Genomic DNA, 18,368 nt, shown 5'->3' on the forward strand with positions numbered 1-18,368 from the left:
TCAATTAATTGATGTCTGATTCTTTTTTCGGATGCAATTGTAGATCTATGTCGAAAGCTCGTATCTACCGGTACCATAACTATCATCCGTGTCCATCTGGCCCGGCTTGAGATTTCTAGGGGTAGTCATCAAAAATTCCCTGATGACACTAAATTTTTTCCTCTTTTTTTATGTCTGATTCTTTTTCTATTGATTGTACTTGCTTCCGGTGCAGCCGCCAGTAGGAGATTTATTAATAAAAGTCTCTCTTTCTATGTCGGTTTGCATTTGGATCGCGTTAAACAGAAAGGATCATCACCTAATGTCAATGTTAATTTTTTTACATGAAAACGGTTGTGCGGATTTTCGTGCAATTCTAGTGAATTTTCTCCACAGTAGGGTATGAGCAAATCCCTTAAAATTTTCAAAGGAATTCGCACAAACGTTCTCACGTAAAAAATCAAATTAACCAGTTAAATTTGGCTATAGCTGATGTGACTTGGTTCCTTTCTGTTAAACGCGGTCCATTTTCGGAAGAATAATTAGTAAAACAGACTCGCTAATTTTTCAATTTACGCACGGAATTCGGTCAAGATCCATTAACTTTTGGCAAATAAAATAAATCTGTAACTTGATTCGCATTGCCGCCGCGTCGCGCCATAAGCGCGTGATCCTCTTCCCATTGGCTCCCACTATCGTGACGTCGACCAAAGATGTCAACAATCTGACAAGCCCACCATCATCAAAACAACCCGCTTTCCAGGTTAGATTTTCGAGACGCGCTTTGAGCTCCGGATGTTTTTCTAAAACTATCATTGCGAATAATGTCCTTTTTAATTAAAGTAGCTTTTTACATCGTTTCATAACCGTTTTACCTCTCTTATCAAGTGTGAATTCCAGCTTAACAATGAGTGCCACCGAGGAAGTTGCCAAAAAACCGCAACGCATAATAGGTTATTGGCTGTCTGATAAGAAATCCAAAAAAAAGAATTGGCTTGATTTCGGCCAAATTTGCAGGTAAGATTTTATCTTTTTTAACAGGAATATTTAATTAACTTCTTAAGCAAACTCCTGTCAATTATATTTAACACAGTATTGTATTGGTTCTGTTTGAAATATGGTTACGTTAAATGGGACACTCTGGGGAATAAAGATGACGATACATGTGAATCATCTCCCCCTCATTTCAATGATCATCGCAATGTCTGATTGTCTTAAGAATTACAATATCTTATAGATTCTGAATCACAAATTCAAACTTTTGGCTCTCATTTAATGTTTAAAAGAGAGAATTGAAAGTGTTTTTAATGTATGCTGCAGTGTGGGAATCTCTGTACCAAGTATAAGTACATACTCTTCAAATTATTTTAGACTCACTAGAATTATTTTACTGCTTCCTGAACGCTATCTCACTAGTGTTTTCTTGGCTCTGTTTGAGAAAGATAAAGTTATAAGGCTGACAAAATCCATTGTAGACTTAAGTGCGGGCACTTTGCCAATAAAATATTGACATCGCACCTGCTCATATCTATTTCTTATTTAATATGAATCACATCTTAAATCTCTTTTGTTTCAGGAATCATGGATTTCACCTTGTGAAGGTGAGCAATCATTTCCTAATCTGCTGGAACTTGGTTTTGTTGTCGACCCAATTCAATTTTATCGTGTATCCTCTCTCTAATGGGCTGTGCACCCTTTTTACACAAGTGGATCACAGTAGAATGTCAGAACTTGCGTACAGTTTATGACCTTGCTAGTAAATAATATTTAAGAGAAACTGAGGCACTGACTTACATAATTTTTTGGAAACAACATCGCCAATATTACAACATATTGGTAGTGTTATGATTACTACCAGAATACCTCAGAAAAATGCTTAAATATTTCAAATAGGTATCACTCATTACACGCTGCTTTTTTTTCTATCGCTTATAATGTCAGAAAGGTCACCAGAGAAAAGGAGTAGGCAGGTGCTGAGATTTGACACTTTTTGTAAGTTAGTGGTCTCTGAAGAAATGTTGATATGGGAATTGGAATCAGATGAGTAAAACTTGAGCAGTTTTAAATTTTTTTTATTTTCACAAAGAATAAAATGAAAACTTGCTGCCATCTGAAGTTTAACAAAATTGGTCACAACCTAGTGAATGTTGTTTGTAGCAATTGTATCAATTTCCCTCTGGCAGCCAGGCAAGTTAATTGATAAATGTGTATAAATAACTGTCGTAAATAGAGCTTTAACTGTTTGTAAAACGAAAGTATTTGACCAGAACACTTAGTGGGCCAAGAATTCTAGAAACCTATTTTTCTAGGAAACCCCTCAGATAGGTATGAATCAATTTCCAAAATGCCAGCTGATCTTTGTGATCCCAAATTTTTTTCCTCAACATACAAACAATTGATTTATTCAGAAACGCACATATGTAAGTCCAATTATAGAGATTCCAAAAAAATAAGTAAGATACCAGAATAGTTGCAGAAGATGACAAAAGTAAGAAATTGAGATAATAAAGAACAACAACATGAAAACCAATTAGTCCCTTTTTTAAAATGATGACACTGGGAAAAAAGTGTCAAGAAAAAAATACAGTGACAAAAAATGCATGGCATTTTATCCTTTTGGTGTCTCCTCCTAACTGATGAGTTTCGAAACTATTGACTTTTTTCAGATGGTTGTTTTTAAATTTTTTAAATAAATTGGCTTAATGTTTACTTTTGACCATTTTTGAGGAAGGAGGAAATTTAGAGGCTGAGCGCACCACTAATTTTTGCTGTGAAAAACTTTCTTCACCGTTGTCCTAGGTATGGCAATGATTACAGATTCTAATTTCTCCCATTTTAGCTGGATCTTAATAAGCCTCTGGAAGAGCAAGGACCATTCTCTGTAATTCTTCACAAAATGACAGATATCTTGGTTGGAACTGATGAAAAGGTAATCTCAGCAATGGATATTTTTAATTTTAAACTAATTATGTGTGTTCAATAATGCATTTTTTCCTCCTCTCAAAACATTTATCTTCTGTTGTTTATCTATTTTTAATTATTGATTTCAGTTTGACCTCTTCATTAATGAGCTTAACCTTTTGTGTGCAGGCCATCCGCCCTCTGAATGCCCCATTCTATTATTAAGCACCAAAGTAAAATGAGAAAATTAATCTGTTGATCACGTAAATAATAGGAAAATTTTAATTTACCCTCTAAACAATGTTTCACTGTTCAACTCCTGAAAATGTAATTGCCAAAACAATGGCCCTCTATGTTGCATTTAATATTTCTCCAATCCAATCAACTTTTATCAAGATATTGACGTGTGCAACCAGTCTCAGTTCTATCTAGATGGAGAAGCAAGAGAGGTCAGAGAGGTGCATGTCAGTCAGCCTTGATGACCTTGACATGCATAATTATCCGCTATCCTTGTCTGCTCACTAAATTCACTCACTTCCTGTTCATTTAAGTTTGAACACAACCCCCCTCCTTTTCCCTCTCCATTCTCACTTCAAGACCCAGAAAGCCTTTAGCTCTCAACAACTCACTTTTTCCATTGTTGCTGACTTTACTTGAAAAGTCCATTCCTTATTTATTCATTTGTATTTTTTCAATGTTGATGAAATCAGTGATAGAAAGCTCAAAAGAGGATAAAAGGGGCAAGAGATTCTTTGATCATATATTGGTATTTTGAATATTGTAATGCTGAAAGAAACTAAAGTAATGAGAAATGACATCGAGTGTGATAAATTTAAAAGAAATTTCCTAGCTACAAGGCTCTTGTGTTGAATAACGAGGAGCAAGTAAAGCAAGTAGGGTTGAAAATTTTATCATTATTTATAATGTAATTAGTATCGTCCTCTGTGATACCATTTTATACCTTATTATTATGTCAAAAAAGATAAAGAAAGCAAGAAAAACACATTAATGAAGAAACTTGATGTATATTTTTAACTATCAAAGCAGGTTCTTAAATGAGCCTAATGAAGAACGATTGAAATTTTTAAATATACAAATTCAAACGATTACCCTACTCTCTTATTTCACTCAGTAATGATGATTTTTTTTGTTCTTGCCTTTAGTCAATTTCCATGGTTGAACGTGTAGAAACGTATGTTCAAGATCACCCAAAAGTAATAGTTATCGATCCTCTAGACAACGTTCGGAAAGTGCTAAATCGCTTTCACTGTTATTCTGCTATTTCAATCGAGGAATTAGAAAAACATGGTATGTAAATTCATTACCATTTGTAATATTTTTCAGTTTTTCTCTAGTCCGTTGTGGAAATCTTTGTTCCTGTGGAAAAGCTTCAAAATGCAATTAATTTTCGGTCCATGGATTTCTGTCTGCCCATAAATCGTACCATTCAAAATTCGAAGCTCAATAACTACTTAGTGTTGACCTTTTGTGTCGTTTAAAGAAAAACATTTTTCTGTTTTTTTAATTGCATTTATTTTTGTCATCAGCCATAGTTGGTCAACACTGATTGTGTCTTATCTCTAGAATTTTTATGACATCTAAAAGGTTCTCTGTCTTATGTGAAATCAGAAAAAAGCTAACTTGCAACAAATTTTGCCATTCTCAGTGTTTTAAGAAAAACTTCAAAAATACTAAAACAAGAACTTGACGTTCAGAATCAACAAAATATATATTTGTGGGAAGAAACTTGTGCCAGCTTTGTGTAATCAAAAATATTGTGGACTAAAGTTTTAAAAACATGTAAAAAATCATGTTTTCCCTTGTGTGTTTACTCGTAATACCATATCATCTGAGATAACATTGTCACCGGTGTTTTATTTGTTTCCAGATGTTTTTATTCCAAGTTTTGTGGAACTTACGTCAACAGATCCAGTCGAAAATTTGAAAAAATTGAAAGCTGCGAAAGTGACTTTTCCCTTTGGTATGTACTTTGCTTAGTCAATCATTTCAAATTTTTTTCATACTTCGATTTTCTGAGGTGTTAATAATTTATCTGTTCTGAACAGATTTGTAAATCATAAGTATTCAGAAGTATCAGAGAATACAAAGATCATATTTTTTCCAGAGCACAAGTACCAAAATCGAATTTTAAGCAGCCTAACACTCAGAAAAAATCGCTAAAAACATGACAAAACACAAAAGAGGATGTTTCTGGGCTCACCATAGCGTTTTTCAGTTGCTAAAAATATACTAATTTGAAAATTTGTGCCCTAAATACTTTTAGTATTTAGTGAAAAAATCTTCACAATAAGGACTCTCCCCTGTCAGGTCCAACATGTAAAATATTAAATTTTTAACATTTAAGTACAATTTCAAGTGAACTCAAAAATTAAAATTCTGAGGAAGATAAAAATAAAAATTTACTCTCAAAGGACCTACTTTCTCATGAGGCAGTGTTATTTCATCAGATATTATGTAACTTTTTTTTATTCAGTCATTGACTATGAAGTTGTAGTGCAACGAACAATTGCTATCAACATAAATGGTTGGTCTCAATTTTTCTATTTTTACTATGGGTAAAACAATTTTGCTCATGTGAACTTTTTCTTTTTAGTTTGCAAGCCATCTCCCTCACACACTCATGCTGGATCAGTTGATAGCCACAAAGTGAGTAATTTTTTCTTTCTTTTTTTTTCTATTTAAACAGAGGTTCAGGAAAGGTGAAGTTAATCTCCAACAATGTGTGTATAAATCGGCACCAGGGCTTACATTTTTTGCAGAAGAGATGGTAATCACTCTTGATTGTACCAGCATATGTTTCTGATCTCTCATCAATGGATATTTTGTTATAAAAAGTTCAGTCACCTTTTAATGGTCTTTATATGAGCTCTTACGCACGTTGGCAAAATTACCAACTTTCTCTCTAAACGACTCTTGCGTCGAACTGCATTCAGTTTGAATTTTTATAAGTTATCAAACAATTTTATCATGACAGAACCATTAGAATGTACTTGTATCAGCAAGAATACTACTCTTTTATAGAATAGATTTGCTTTTGAAACTCATCTTGTTTTGTCTGTAGTATGAAATCGGACAGCTTATTGTTAGTCTACTTTTCTTTTTTTCTATATACTGTAGAAGTGCCAGTTTTGAAACAGTTTTATACTATGATGGAATCAAAACAGCAGTTATTAGCATAATCCCTTTTTTTTAGTCGGCTGTGCAAAAATTTCTAGTGGACATCTTAACCTTGACGTAACAATTTTTATACCCCCAAAACCATCCTCATGGATTGAACTTTCTCGTTCTCTTACAGATGGCCGTTATTTTCAATGAGCGAAATCTCTCTGACTGTGAGCCTCCATGCGTTGCTCAATCCTTCATTAACCACAACGCCCTTCTTTTCAAAATATTCGTTGTTGGTGATGTGTATCAAATTGTTGAGAGACCTTCTCTGAAGAACTTTCAACCATCAGGTAAGTCTAAAACTAGTCGTAATTATGGACTGTAAACTAATGAAGCTCTTTGTCAGTCAATTCTTGTTTCGGTTTGAAATGGAAGTTAAGTAATGCACCTAAAATGAGAATAACAGTCAAGTTTCTCCTTAATTTATCAATGTGCAACTGATGAAGAAGTATCCCTCAAGGGCGCAAAAAGCTCCAAAATGTGGACCATTTCTTCTGGAAAGGTCTTAGTGAAAGTTATCTAGAGGTTTTTCTCTAGTTAAAAGGGACGGCAACCCTAAAATCGAAATTGAGGTAGTATTAAAAATTGAAGCGGGAAGGTATAAGAAGCTCTGTCCTGAATGAAAAATTATCAAAATTGGCAGAGATATCATCTAAGGGAGAAAGGGGTTCTAACAGAAGGGTTTTTTTAGAGGGGATCAGACCTGTGTCATGGGTGCGTTACTAAGGATAGGGGGAGTCAAAAACCCATGTTTCAAACATTTTAGCATATTTTGTGTAAGACCCTTAGTGTAAAATTTTTATCATATGTCATGAAAGATGATCACTCTTGCTAATTTTTTCATAGCCCAAGATTTGTCTTTTCTTTATTGTGATCCGCACTGTGAGTGAGATCAGTCATTTTTTGCAACTCTGGTATCTCAAGTTGCTCCAATTATATTTTCTCATCGACAAGGAAGTCTTACTGAAAGTTACTAAGAGGTTTTCTCTCAGTTAAAGGGGACGGCAACCCTAAAATCGAAATTGAGGTAGTATTAAAAATTGAAGCGGGAAGGTATCTCATGATGTCACGCACTTAGCTGTTTTTTCGCAATAGCGGCTCAACGAATGCAGATATTTGCAAACAGATTTCGGCATCGTTCATTTCACACTTTTCTTCGTCGAGTCAGCCAAACTTGTTATTAAGGTTGCCGTCCCCTTTAAAATCATGAAGGGTATTGAAGGCACCTAAAAAAAAAAAAAAAAAAAAAAAATTCAAAATGAGTATAATGGAACGGTGTCTAGATCCTTGAAATTTCCCTCAGATGAGTTTTTCTTGGATAAAACTGGTCTATTTTGTCAAAAGAATTGCTATCAATCCCATGTTTGCCTTTTGCAGAGTCAGAGCAGTCAATTTTCTTTCACTCCCACGATGTTTCAAAGCCTGGCTCGACTTCGTGCCTCAACGTCCTGGATGCAGGAGATGCTTCTTCTTCACCTCCTGTCATCGATAAGAACAAAACAGATGCGCTTGTGTCCATTATTCGGCAAGAATTGGGGCTGTCTCTTTTTGGCATTGACTTTATCGTCACTAATGACACTGGAAAATACGCCATCATCGATGTTAATGTGTTTCCTGGTAAGACATCTTCTCCTAGATTTTCAAAACTATCAATTAATTACCTAAAGGGCTCATTTTTCAGAAATATGAATTTTCATCTCTCATTCATTTTGATAGATTCTGTACTGCAAAACCTTATCATTTTTTCTCCAACACTTACTTACAGCTCAAATTTAGTTTTTTTTCCTAATATTGGGGCACCAGAGTGGGCCAAATCTTATAATTCCTTTTACATAATGCTCTTAATAATCCCCTCAACACCATCAACTGGAAATCAGAAATTTTTTTTAGCAGTTTGAGAGAATTGGATTTGCTTAATGAAGTTTTTCATCATTTGTGCATGGCCTTACTCACCGCAGCACTAAGGAGCTGATCTCTGCAAAGTTGGTCTTGTCTATCATAACACTTATGGCTCTCAAGTGAAGCCATGTATTCTATCGAAAGGTGACTTGATAATTCTCTCTATGTGTCATTGTTAGTGAGTTGACTCACTATCATAGTGTAGCCATTAAGTCATCGTGAAAATCCAGATGTTTTTTTTTATAAAACCAAAAATGATACTGTTCATTTAAAATTCAGTGTCTGTTTCAAACAAGGCAAGTCCTGAAAATTGACTCCTGTTTATAACAAAAGTTAAGACTGTTGCAGGTTTTGTTGGGTCCTAGCATTGCTTTGTTTTCATCGATCTATCTTTTCCTACCTTTTCAGGATACGAGGGCTTCCCAGATTTCTTTGAAATGTTAGTCAAGTACATTTCAAAAATTGTAACGGAAGAAGAAGCCAGGGAAAAAGTCTCCGAGTCTGTTGGCTGGTCCTCTCCACTGCGCCGCTACTCCTATAAATCAAGCGAAAATAGTGATCATTCAGAGACTGTATCTCCAATGGAGACAGACGTAAGGTTTATTCATCCCTCTCTCGGCTCTGGACTTACACGAGACCAAGATGACTCGGGCTTTGATACCAGCGATTCCAGCGATGAGAGAAAATCTAAATACCGTCCATCACATTGCATTAACCTTCAGTCTAGTGTCTCAAAATCAGTATTACCTCTATCAAAGACTTCAAGCCGTGACCTGTTGCCAGACAAAAAATCGTAACTTCAGACTGTTCCAGTCGTAAATAATTGCTGCCAATGCTTAGCTTGCAATCTGTGGTCAATTTTTTCTACTTCTCTTTATACTTCTTTTTTCTCTTGAAATTATTTAAAACAAAGGCTGATCTCCAGCATTGTAGAATGTGTATTTTAGGATGATAATATTTTTCCTCTGTTGTGATTTTATACTATTTTCATTGATTCATTGAAATTGAATCATTTGGCTGTTATGGTCCAAATATTTCATCGTAACTTCGGGGAAAATATTCAGTTTTAGAAATTCAATTATAGAGAAAACCATCAGTAGAAAATTTCACTGATACTTTTTCCTTTTTATTCTTAGGTTCTTTTTTTTCTTTTTTCTTTTTAATAAGGTACATTAATATCACAAAAAGTAATTTTCGACTCAAAGACAAGATATGCTTCCACATCATCAAATCGAGTCCTAGATAAATTAAAACTTCTATTCAATTAATATCAAGATCTGTTTCTGTAAAAAAAGGAAATGAATATTTTTTCAAGATGTTTGAAACAAAAAAATAAATGTACCATCTCTACGTCAATTTTTCTTCACAAAGCAGTTTCAATAGAAAATAAATCTTACGTTTGCCAAAAAAGTAATTATTTTCTGATATTATGAATAGCCATATTGTTTTAAGATAAATATTAATCAAGCACAAATCGAAGAATTGAATTTTTTCTGAGTTACACTAAAAATCTTCACAATCCTGATGAACATCTATTTTTAAGTGTGCCCCTTGTCTTGAAAAATCTTGTCAATTCTAATGAACATATATATAAGAGACAGATGTTTTTTTTAAGATTCTTACATTTTTAACACTCCATAGAAAAAGATTAATAATGCAGGGGACCTGCCACTAATTTAATCAGCATCAATTACTGGAAAGCTCAATGAATTCCTGTAGACTTGATGGATATGCCAATATTTGACGCCCCTGCCAAATAAGTCTTTTAATATCATTTTATATCCATGCCAAATACGGTTCCTTGCAATTTTTTCAATCAAATCAATAGTGTCAAAAATTTTAGGCTTTTGATTCAGGAGGAGCTAGAGAACTTAGGAGGATTTGCTGTGAATACCTTTTCCATTTCTTTTTTTGCCCAGGAAATGATTATGACAGGCGCTTGCGAGTAACCCAGTAACCTGCACCTCAATTTTTGCTTGTTGTGGAATAACGAATGTGTAAAAAACATGGTGAAAGAGTGCCTTTATACAACCCGCACCATGGTAAAAATCAAGATATTGGTGCAGGTTATTTGTGGGCGCCTGTGGTAATCGAAGCAAATCCCTCAAATCCAACTTACAGGGCCCTGCAGGGAAAACCAAAGAATTCAGCGCAGATTAAATTACATTATTATTTGATATGATGTCATTTATGACCTCCCAAGCGGAACGAATTTTTAAAATCGAATTTCTATGTCCCAACTTTGGGGAAAGCGGGGTTGAAAAGTAAAATTTTCAGCGTTTTCTTGCGCGCTTGATAAAAATATTTTAACATCTCATTGGTGATCAAAGACAGGTGTAGTTTCCTTGCTCGCAATTTTAATCAAATTCTTCTGACTGATAGTGTCGTGCGGTGCTGCTTCTTTTACACTCCTTTAGGAACATTCCTGCATCCTCAATAGAAAAAATAAAAGTGTCCAAACATTCTTTTTTCAGCCTTGCTTTTCTTGACATTGGCATACAGAAAGTTCAATTTTAAAAGCTCATCCCTTGAGGGAGCTTGTAAAGGACATTTCCAATAACAACAAAATTCAGTCAATGCGGCACCAAATGTCTTAGCATTATGATCAGGGTCCTTTACAGTTGCGATAAGATTGGAATTTCAATATTTTAATTTCAATCTTTTTAAATGTAAACTACCAGCTTTTAATCAGAATTTTGCCAAATGGTTCAAGCTTGCTATTTAATCAAGTATGGTTCATACAAGGAAATTCAAATATTTTCACCAGATATATGTAATAGACGTACAACAAATGCCACAAGTCCGTACCGGAGTTTTTCATTACTGTGTAAACTGTTGCCTCTGCTCTACAGTCTACTTTAATCCTTTGTATTAAACATTTCTACTTTTTTATTATATTTACTATCATCATCTATCTTTGACTCAGATCCTGACTTTTCTCTCTTTTGTCGAAGCATAATGAAAAACTGAATGATAAGCCAACGAACTTTGCCAGCCACAAGTAGTGCACTGTGGCAGTAAAGTAGATAATTTGGTAGAGGGAAAAAGAGAGAAAAAAATTAATTTTAGTCTAAAGTTTTCTTCGCAGTATGTCATTTTATTCGGAGCTGAGCCCTCATGGTCAACTTTGGCATGCACATTGCTCAGAAATTTCATAAAAATGCCAATTCGATCGAAATTCTGCGTGTAATGTTGATTAGAATTTGATCCCAAGATTAAATACCTCATGATCGAGGGTTTGTTTGACTCTAAGTGGCCTTGAATAAACAGGAGAGAAGAAAGTCTACATCCTGAAATTTTCTCCCATCCTTCGTCCAAGCTTTTGAGGATGATGATTTTTGTGTTTGTTACTAATTTTTTTTAATTGCTTATAACTTCTTTTGTCATTAAAACTAGTCAATTTTTCGGGGCTGTCTTTACTTACCCTAGGTTTGAGCTTATGGGCTTTTGGATTTTGTTCTTCGGTAAACTGGTATTTTCTTTTTGGTTCTTTTTTTTCAATACTTTTTGTTTTGTTTTGTCAGTAACAAAGACATGAAACATCCTAGTTTATAAAAAAATTCACGTGTGCATTTGAAAATATGTATATCTTAACGTACTTATTTCTCTATTTGGTTACCTTCACAGTGCACAGAATGTTTTCATAATCCCTGTCCAAAATTTGCTCTCATTTGGTGTGAATTTCATACCTTCATTGCAAAGACAGAATAATTTTCTTTTTTCACTCTACAACTCTTTGTTTAAACTCAAAGCCAACTTTACCCATGTTCGAAGCAGGTTCGACATTTCTTTCAACGCTCTCAGATTTCAATTTTTAAGTGTTGCGATATTCCTAAGGAGCCGCATCATTGTGGAAACCTTTTCCTTATCACTCATTTTTTCTATGTTCTGTATTTTAAAAGGTTTTGTTCTGCTTGATCGATAAAATTAATTGGATCCCGTTCTCACTTTTGCGAGCTCACTTCAATCTCATTACTCTGTCAATCCTAACTACTAAATGCCAAATCTATGGTGACAAAGTGTGCAATTATTTCCTCTCTGAACTGTTTATTTTAAACTTCGGTTTAGTGTATTTACAAGGCCTAATTTGTACAAAGAAGTATTAACTACCTTTACTCTTTTTTTTTACTTGCTAATGTGAAAAATTGTTTGCAGTATGCATTTAATCTGTATGTATTACAATTGATAATGTTGTTGATAATTTTGTTTTCATAAGCTGCTTGTTACTATTAATATATTTGCAACTTGATTCTTAATATTGTCATCAAATGAAAGTGACTCTTTTGGGTCCAACCCTATGGATTTACTGGAAGATCCTACAACTATTGTTATGGGTCGCACCAACAGGCCCTTAATTGTTATTTTGAGACCTGAAGGTTGGCCTCTTAACCTTTAACACTAATTATTTTGCATTATTACTACTATTTATTGAACAAGATGTCAGGACATCAAGTTATGTTATACCTTATTGAAAATTCAATGAATATACCGAAATTTATTTCCTAAATCGTTTTATTGTTTCATCCTTTCATTCGATACATGTGAAGTTCAAACCAGAGTCAATAGGTCAGTTATGCCCATCATAGAATCATGGTTCAATCAATGACACCAATAGATCTGTAAATAAAATGAAAGCTGTTCCAGCGGCATGCTGAACGTCTAATATAAACAAAGATAGCACCCTTCGAAATCAAATTTCTATAACGTCATTTATCATAGATATGCAACCTGTGATTTCCTCGGCCCTGACTCCATCAGTGATTGTATGTGATGTAATCATAGTGTGAAAGTGCATCGGCCAAGTTCTTTTTATTTCATATAATGTTTCGAAAAAAACCTTCAAGTAATCACTTTCATAATAAATTAACATAAAAGGAACAGAATATGTTCGGCTTTTCAGCCCCTTTAGTTTGACCATCTAGCTCATTTTGAACACTTTTTTTCCATTCTCAGAGCTTTAAAAAGAAAAAGTTCCCTAACTTTTTTGTCGGCTATCTCTATGGTTTTAAAGTGTTTTATTAATGTGTGTTGCACATTACATTACGCAATACTCAAGCAGGAGTGCAGAATTTGTTACGAATTAACGACCGATTGGTCGTTCCCGAACTGCGTAGGCAGTGCGAAATTGCGTATGCTACAACCTTAAATAGTAGATGATATGAAATTTATTATGTCTTGATCAGAATGCTTCAATTTTAGCGTACACCTTCCGACGTTGTGTACGCATTTCCAAAAAGCGTACGCATGCCGGAACTTAACGCCATTCGCGAGTCAAGGGCTGAGCGCGAGGTTACTGAGGCGCTGTGCTTGAAGTATCTGTACAGTTTTGCAGGCGCTTCGAGACTTTAACGCAGGAGTAAAAAAGTTAGATGGTGCAAAACGATTGATACAACTATTTCAACTTTTAAGTAGGTAAAATTGCGTATCCACATAATGAAGGAGCATCTCTTTTCAACAGACTCAGAGACTTTAACGCAGGAGTAAAAAAGTTGGATAGCGCGAAACGCGTTTTACATACATTTTGACTTCCAAGAAGGTAAAATTGCATAGCCACAAAATGAAGGAGAACATGGTGTTCTATTTTATCCCAACCATTCGGTTCGTCAAAGCCAACTCTCAGTTCGTGTAACCAGACGTTCGTTGGTATAACCGAAATTATGAGGTTGAAAGAATTGATGAAAGAAGTTCGGTTGTATGAACCGAACGTTTTGCTGTATGAACTAAACGTTCAGTTACACGAATTAAAACAAATTGGTTTTATATTCTAAAAAAAAAGAACACTCAACGCACTAATCTTTACGAAAACTTATGACAAAGATGTTGATATTTTATAAAAATTATAGTACAAACCCACTGATTATTACAAAACTGATGCGAGGGCGTTGCATTTTCGAGAAAATTACAGCGTAAATGTTGAATATCTCTTAGAAAATTACTGATTACGTGTTGGATTTTTTAAAGTATTGTCAGCGTTAATTTTTTTAAAAATTTATTGTGAAAGCGCGTTGAATTTTTAAAAAATTACTGCAAACGAACAAGTGTCATAGTGCGTGTGCTGAATCCCCGGTTGCTCGAAACTGTGTAGGCTGAGGAGCTTTCTGCACCCTTGCACCCAAGAAACCCCCTCTATTAAAACCATTTGAAAAAAAAAAACTCCCTCGTGAAAAGTGGCATCACCGTCATGGACCCTCAAATAGTCAGAATATTTTGCGTGGAATTGATCCTCAGCTGATGGCCGAAGCGACCCTCAATTCAAAATTACTGTTGCCGCTGTGGTTGTAGCTGTGACCTACTTACTCGCTCCTCGGTTTCAAATCAATCTCTCCCGATTATCTGCCCAGGGATGGTTGGATCCGGAAATGTCCAATGTTTTCCTTGCACGGATAATTTGCGAGTCAGTTGCAAAATTCGGTTGCAGAAAGAGATCCAAGCGCCGTTATCTTTAAGTATTCTGTGTCAGTTGCGCGTGTCAGAGAATCGTTTTTTAAGGGTGCAACTAGGTCATAGATTAGCGAAAACCAGCCAGATCTGTTCAAACACTGGGTTTCTAAGTTCAATATTAATGGAGATAATGAAATAACGCCCTTTAGAAACAGTGATTGATGTTATCCACTACGTAGTTCATACAGTAAATGGTTCATTTAGTAGTACGAATGGCTTGTAACCTCGTGATCTACTATCCGAGATCGATTTTTTTTTTTTTTTAATAAGGTCCGAGTTTTAACACGACGGGAGAAACTAGTTAAATTAAACTCGATTTAAGCTTATATGTTACATCATCGATTCTTGTCAGGGCACCTGGCCCCTCCAAGAATCGATACATTTCCATAGGTTTAAATTGAGGAAAAACAATGTTGCTAATTTGCTGGATCCTCCAATGGACTCTACTATATTTTGGTTGTCTGCTTGTGTGAGCTGCATCATGGTTACCGCATAATGAGGTAATTTTGAAATCCCGCCGATTCCACATGGTTGCTGTGTGAGAGATGGGGGTATGACGCTGCGGTTCGGCTGTGTTTTGCCTACTCGAGGGTCTGGGCGTTGAACTCGGGTCAATCAGTGCCTGACGAACGAACGCGAAAACTCGAGACTGCCATAGCTAAAATAATTAAACAAGGGCGCTATTGAGTGCGTCGCCCGCTAATATCGTAATTAATACAGCCGTAGAGTAATTACTAATGACTCCGGGTGCTCAACGCGCAGTTGCTACAGATTTGCGATTCAGAATCCGTAACTCATTTCCATCAATACAGGTATAGGTACGTGCAACACAAAAGAATGAATGACATATGGATGGTGAATTTGAAAAAAAAAACCACGTATTTCGGTTTTTCAGATTTTGCCATGGGCGGACGAAGGGGGTCCAGAGGAGCCTGGCCCTCTTAGAATTGAAAATAGTATATCATCTGCCCCCTCCCCCCCCCCCCGCCAGAAATTTTGGATGGTGGGAAAAACCCTAAGTCAAGAATGGTTATCTCTCTTAATGCAGAATCTTAAATGAAAACACCGTGTTCATTCAGTTAGTATTTTCTAAAATTTTCATTATGGAAGCCTCAAAACGCATCCAAGAGAGTTAAAATTTCAAAAAATTTCCAGTTGGTTTGAATAGCAATTCGAAAGTATTTAGGGCTGAAAGTATAAAAAAAAAAAATATTCTGTAGAAATTGATGGAACATCTCCGTCACAAAAGCCTCAAAATGTGTCCCAATAGATGTAAAATTTCAAAAAATTTTTGGATGTATATTGAATGCAGCAATTCGATATTTCGTGCTGAAAGTAAAAAAAAGAAGAAGAAGAAAAAAACATAATTATTCTCCAGGAATCGATAGAAAATCTCCGTTACGGAATGCGTCGAAAGAGATTTAAAATGTCAAAAATTTCCCGGGGGACCAGGCCCCCCGTTGTTCAGGTGTCATCGTCGTTATTCTGCTTTGAGGTAGAACTAGACGTATGACAGCTTAATATTTCGCGAATAAAAGTTAAAATCATGACAGCTTTAAATACCTGAAAATTAGGATCCCAGAGCTCTGTATTGGACGTATTTATGCTAAAAGAAACTTTATTTCACACAAATCCTACGCACAAAGTTCCTTTTAGCATAAACACGCCCTATTAGGTACTAGTTTGAGATCCCGAAATTCCTTTCCCCCTTTCGTTTTTGCAAAACGCAAGGATTTAAGTCTACGGAGTCAACGACCTGGTATTCACACTAGCATCGGATTCGCCCTCGGTGATAAGTATTTTCATCACTTGCTTCACATTCGTATTATTCTGAATTTTCCGGAATCAAGTGATTACAGTCCAGACAGTTGATAAGTATGAATTTTGGAGGACCCGCTCACCTATACCCTCCAGGGTATTTGACCGCAGGACCCGCATAATTTATCCCCTACCTCCACTACTTGTTTTAATCTACTGGTCTTGCTCATCCAATGAAACATTGCGTGTCTTACTATTTTGACAAAGAAAAAAATCCACGAAGCTCGTTGGTTTTTTTCTCTTTCTTTCTTTCTCTCTAGCGTTAAAAAAAAGGATGCAAGGTTGCACCTTTCGCGGTTTTCTAAGTATGTGCTGTACGGATGAAAGGAGCTTTGTACTCACTTCAGATACCGAGCCAAGGGTGTAGCAACAAAATGTTACTGGTCACAATGACTGACATTACCGTTAAACACGAGGTTTAGACGAAAGAGATGTGTCTGGTACAGAGGAGAGACGAAAAAATATCCACAATTGCTTAAGTTGGCAGTTTTAGGACGAATGATTTGCCCTAAATTGTAGTTTAATAGTTAGGTATATTGTTTCTAAATGGTGAACAAATGTAAGGATCTGCAATTCCCTCAGAAGTTGCTAGGAAAATGAAAAGCTTATGACAGTCCGGCTTAGTAAAAGCTTATAAAGCGAGAATGCTAGATAAATGTGTGTTTTTCAAAAAGATAACTATTCGAGCCACCCGGTAGGCTTTGTTGCCTATGCGGTGACATTGAAGGCGAACTACAATTACACGATATCCACACCTGCGATAACTGCACGGCGTTGTCGATCATTTAGCTCAAAGTTTACAGAAAGATATCATTTGATTCTTCGTATGGGCAATTGTTCGTGTTCCCCGGTATATTTGTTGCATATGCGACAAAATTGAAGGCAAATATTAAGCGGAAGATATATACCAATACATTTCAGGGCCGGATTAAGGGGGTGGCCACATGGGCCGCGGCCCATGGCGGCAAAATTTAGGGGACAACAAATTTTGCAATCTTTTTGAATGTAGGTATCAAAAAATGAGAGAAAACAATCGGATTCAGAAAATAAATTACAAACGAGAAAAAGCGACAAAATCTCTCATTTCCTGAGAGTAAAAGTATAGTAATTTCTAATTTTGTCGTCTTTCGGTGATACAAGAGACAACACCTTTAATTAGTCGAGTTAAGAGAGAAACCAAACACGCAATTGGATCTGGAACGGAGCGTCGCGGCGGTCGGCATGAAACACATAGCGCCTACAAGACTGCATGAATACTTTACGCATTGCGTCAAATACACTGCGGTCAGCATCAGTTGGCTTGAAACGCATAGCGCCTACAAGACTACATGAATACTTCACGCATTGCGCCAAACAGTGTGGTCATGGTCAGCAGCGGTCGGCATGAAACGCATAGCGCCTACAAGACTGCATGAATACCTCACGCATTGCGCCAATACAGTGCAGTCGGCGCGGCCGATTTTTTAACCACATTTATGTTTGTTCTGTCATAATTTTTTCGTTCTTTTTTATAAATGGAAGGCCTTGTCCAAACAGGGATGGGTTTACTGAACTAAACTTTTGTTAGTGTTGACAGGGCTTTTACAAAAAATGCGCCTGACACGAGTAAACGCGTCTTATAGACCCCTCCCTCCTCCCCCACCAGCACGTTCACTTGATGGTTTTTACAGATCGTGTTTGAAAGATCACACAGATGAGATTATATTGAAATCGATTGATTCAATATGTATAACCACAGCCTCAAAAGTCCATTTAAAATTCTGAGGTAACGGATCTTACGTGATAGAATTTTTATTCTCTCGAGTACCAAAAGGCAATTAAAAGTGAGATTGTTAGGAATTTTCTCATTTTCAGCTTTTCCAAATTAAATCCTAAAATTTTTGTTAGAGGTTATGTTCTATTGTTTTGAACCAAACGATACATTGAACCACTGTCGAATACGATCTATTGATGTTTCAAAACAAATGAGGAGGGGACGGAAAAATACAGGCAGCCCTTGGGCGGCATGTAGGTAAATTCGGCCCTGATACATTTACGCACTGTCTACGGATCGGCTCCTACCAAAGGTACGGAGCGAGTTAAATGCATGGGTGTTTTCGAATTGAAAACTATTCTCGCTCCCCACTGCAGGGTTCGTCGCTCAT

The 18,368-nt window shown here is 36.0% G+C and overlaps 1 protein-coding gene across 1 annotated transcript; it reads left to right on the forward strand.

Moving 5' to 3' along the window:
- The first annotated feature begins 718 nt into the window (after positions 1-718).
- Positions 719-12,472, forward strand: LOC109030649 (inositol-tetrakisphosphate 1-kinase). The gene is made up of 9 exons (XM_019041717.2): positions 719-996; positions 1,556-1,580; positions 2,819-2,908; positions 4,044-4,188; positions 4,769-4,861; positions 5,495-5,547; positions 6,197-6,356; positions 7,444-7,683; positions 8,374-12,472. The coding sequence occupies exons 1-9, from the start codon at positions 887-889 to the stop codon at positions 8,760-8,762; spliced, it is 1,305 nt and encodes a 434-aa protein (XP_018897262.2). The 5' UTR covers positions 719-886; the 3' UTR covers positions 8,763-12,472.
- Positions 12,473-18,368: the final 5,896 nt, after the last annotated feature.

The sequence above is a fragment of the Bemisia tabaci genome, chromosome 3, assembly GCF_918797505.1.
Source record: "Bemisia tabaci chromosome 3, PGI_BMITA_v3".
Classification (NCBI taxonomy): Eukaryota; Metazoa; Arthropoda; class Insecta; order Hemiptera; family Aleyrodidae; genus Bemisia; species Bemisia tabaci.

Coding starts and splice junctions, on each gene's coding strand:
- LOC109030649 (XM_019041717.2), top strand. CDS start 887: ATGAGTGCCACCGAGGAAGTTGCCAAAAAACCGCAACGCATAATAGGT. Junction 4,862..5,494: donor GAAAGTGACTTTTCCCTTTG/GTATGTACTTTG, acceptor TTTTCTTTTTAG/TTTGCAAGCCATCTCCCTCA. Junction 7,684..8,373: donor CGATGTTAATGTGTTTCCTG/GTAAGACATCTT, acceptor CTACCTTTTCAG/GATACGAGGGCTTCCCAGAT.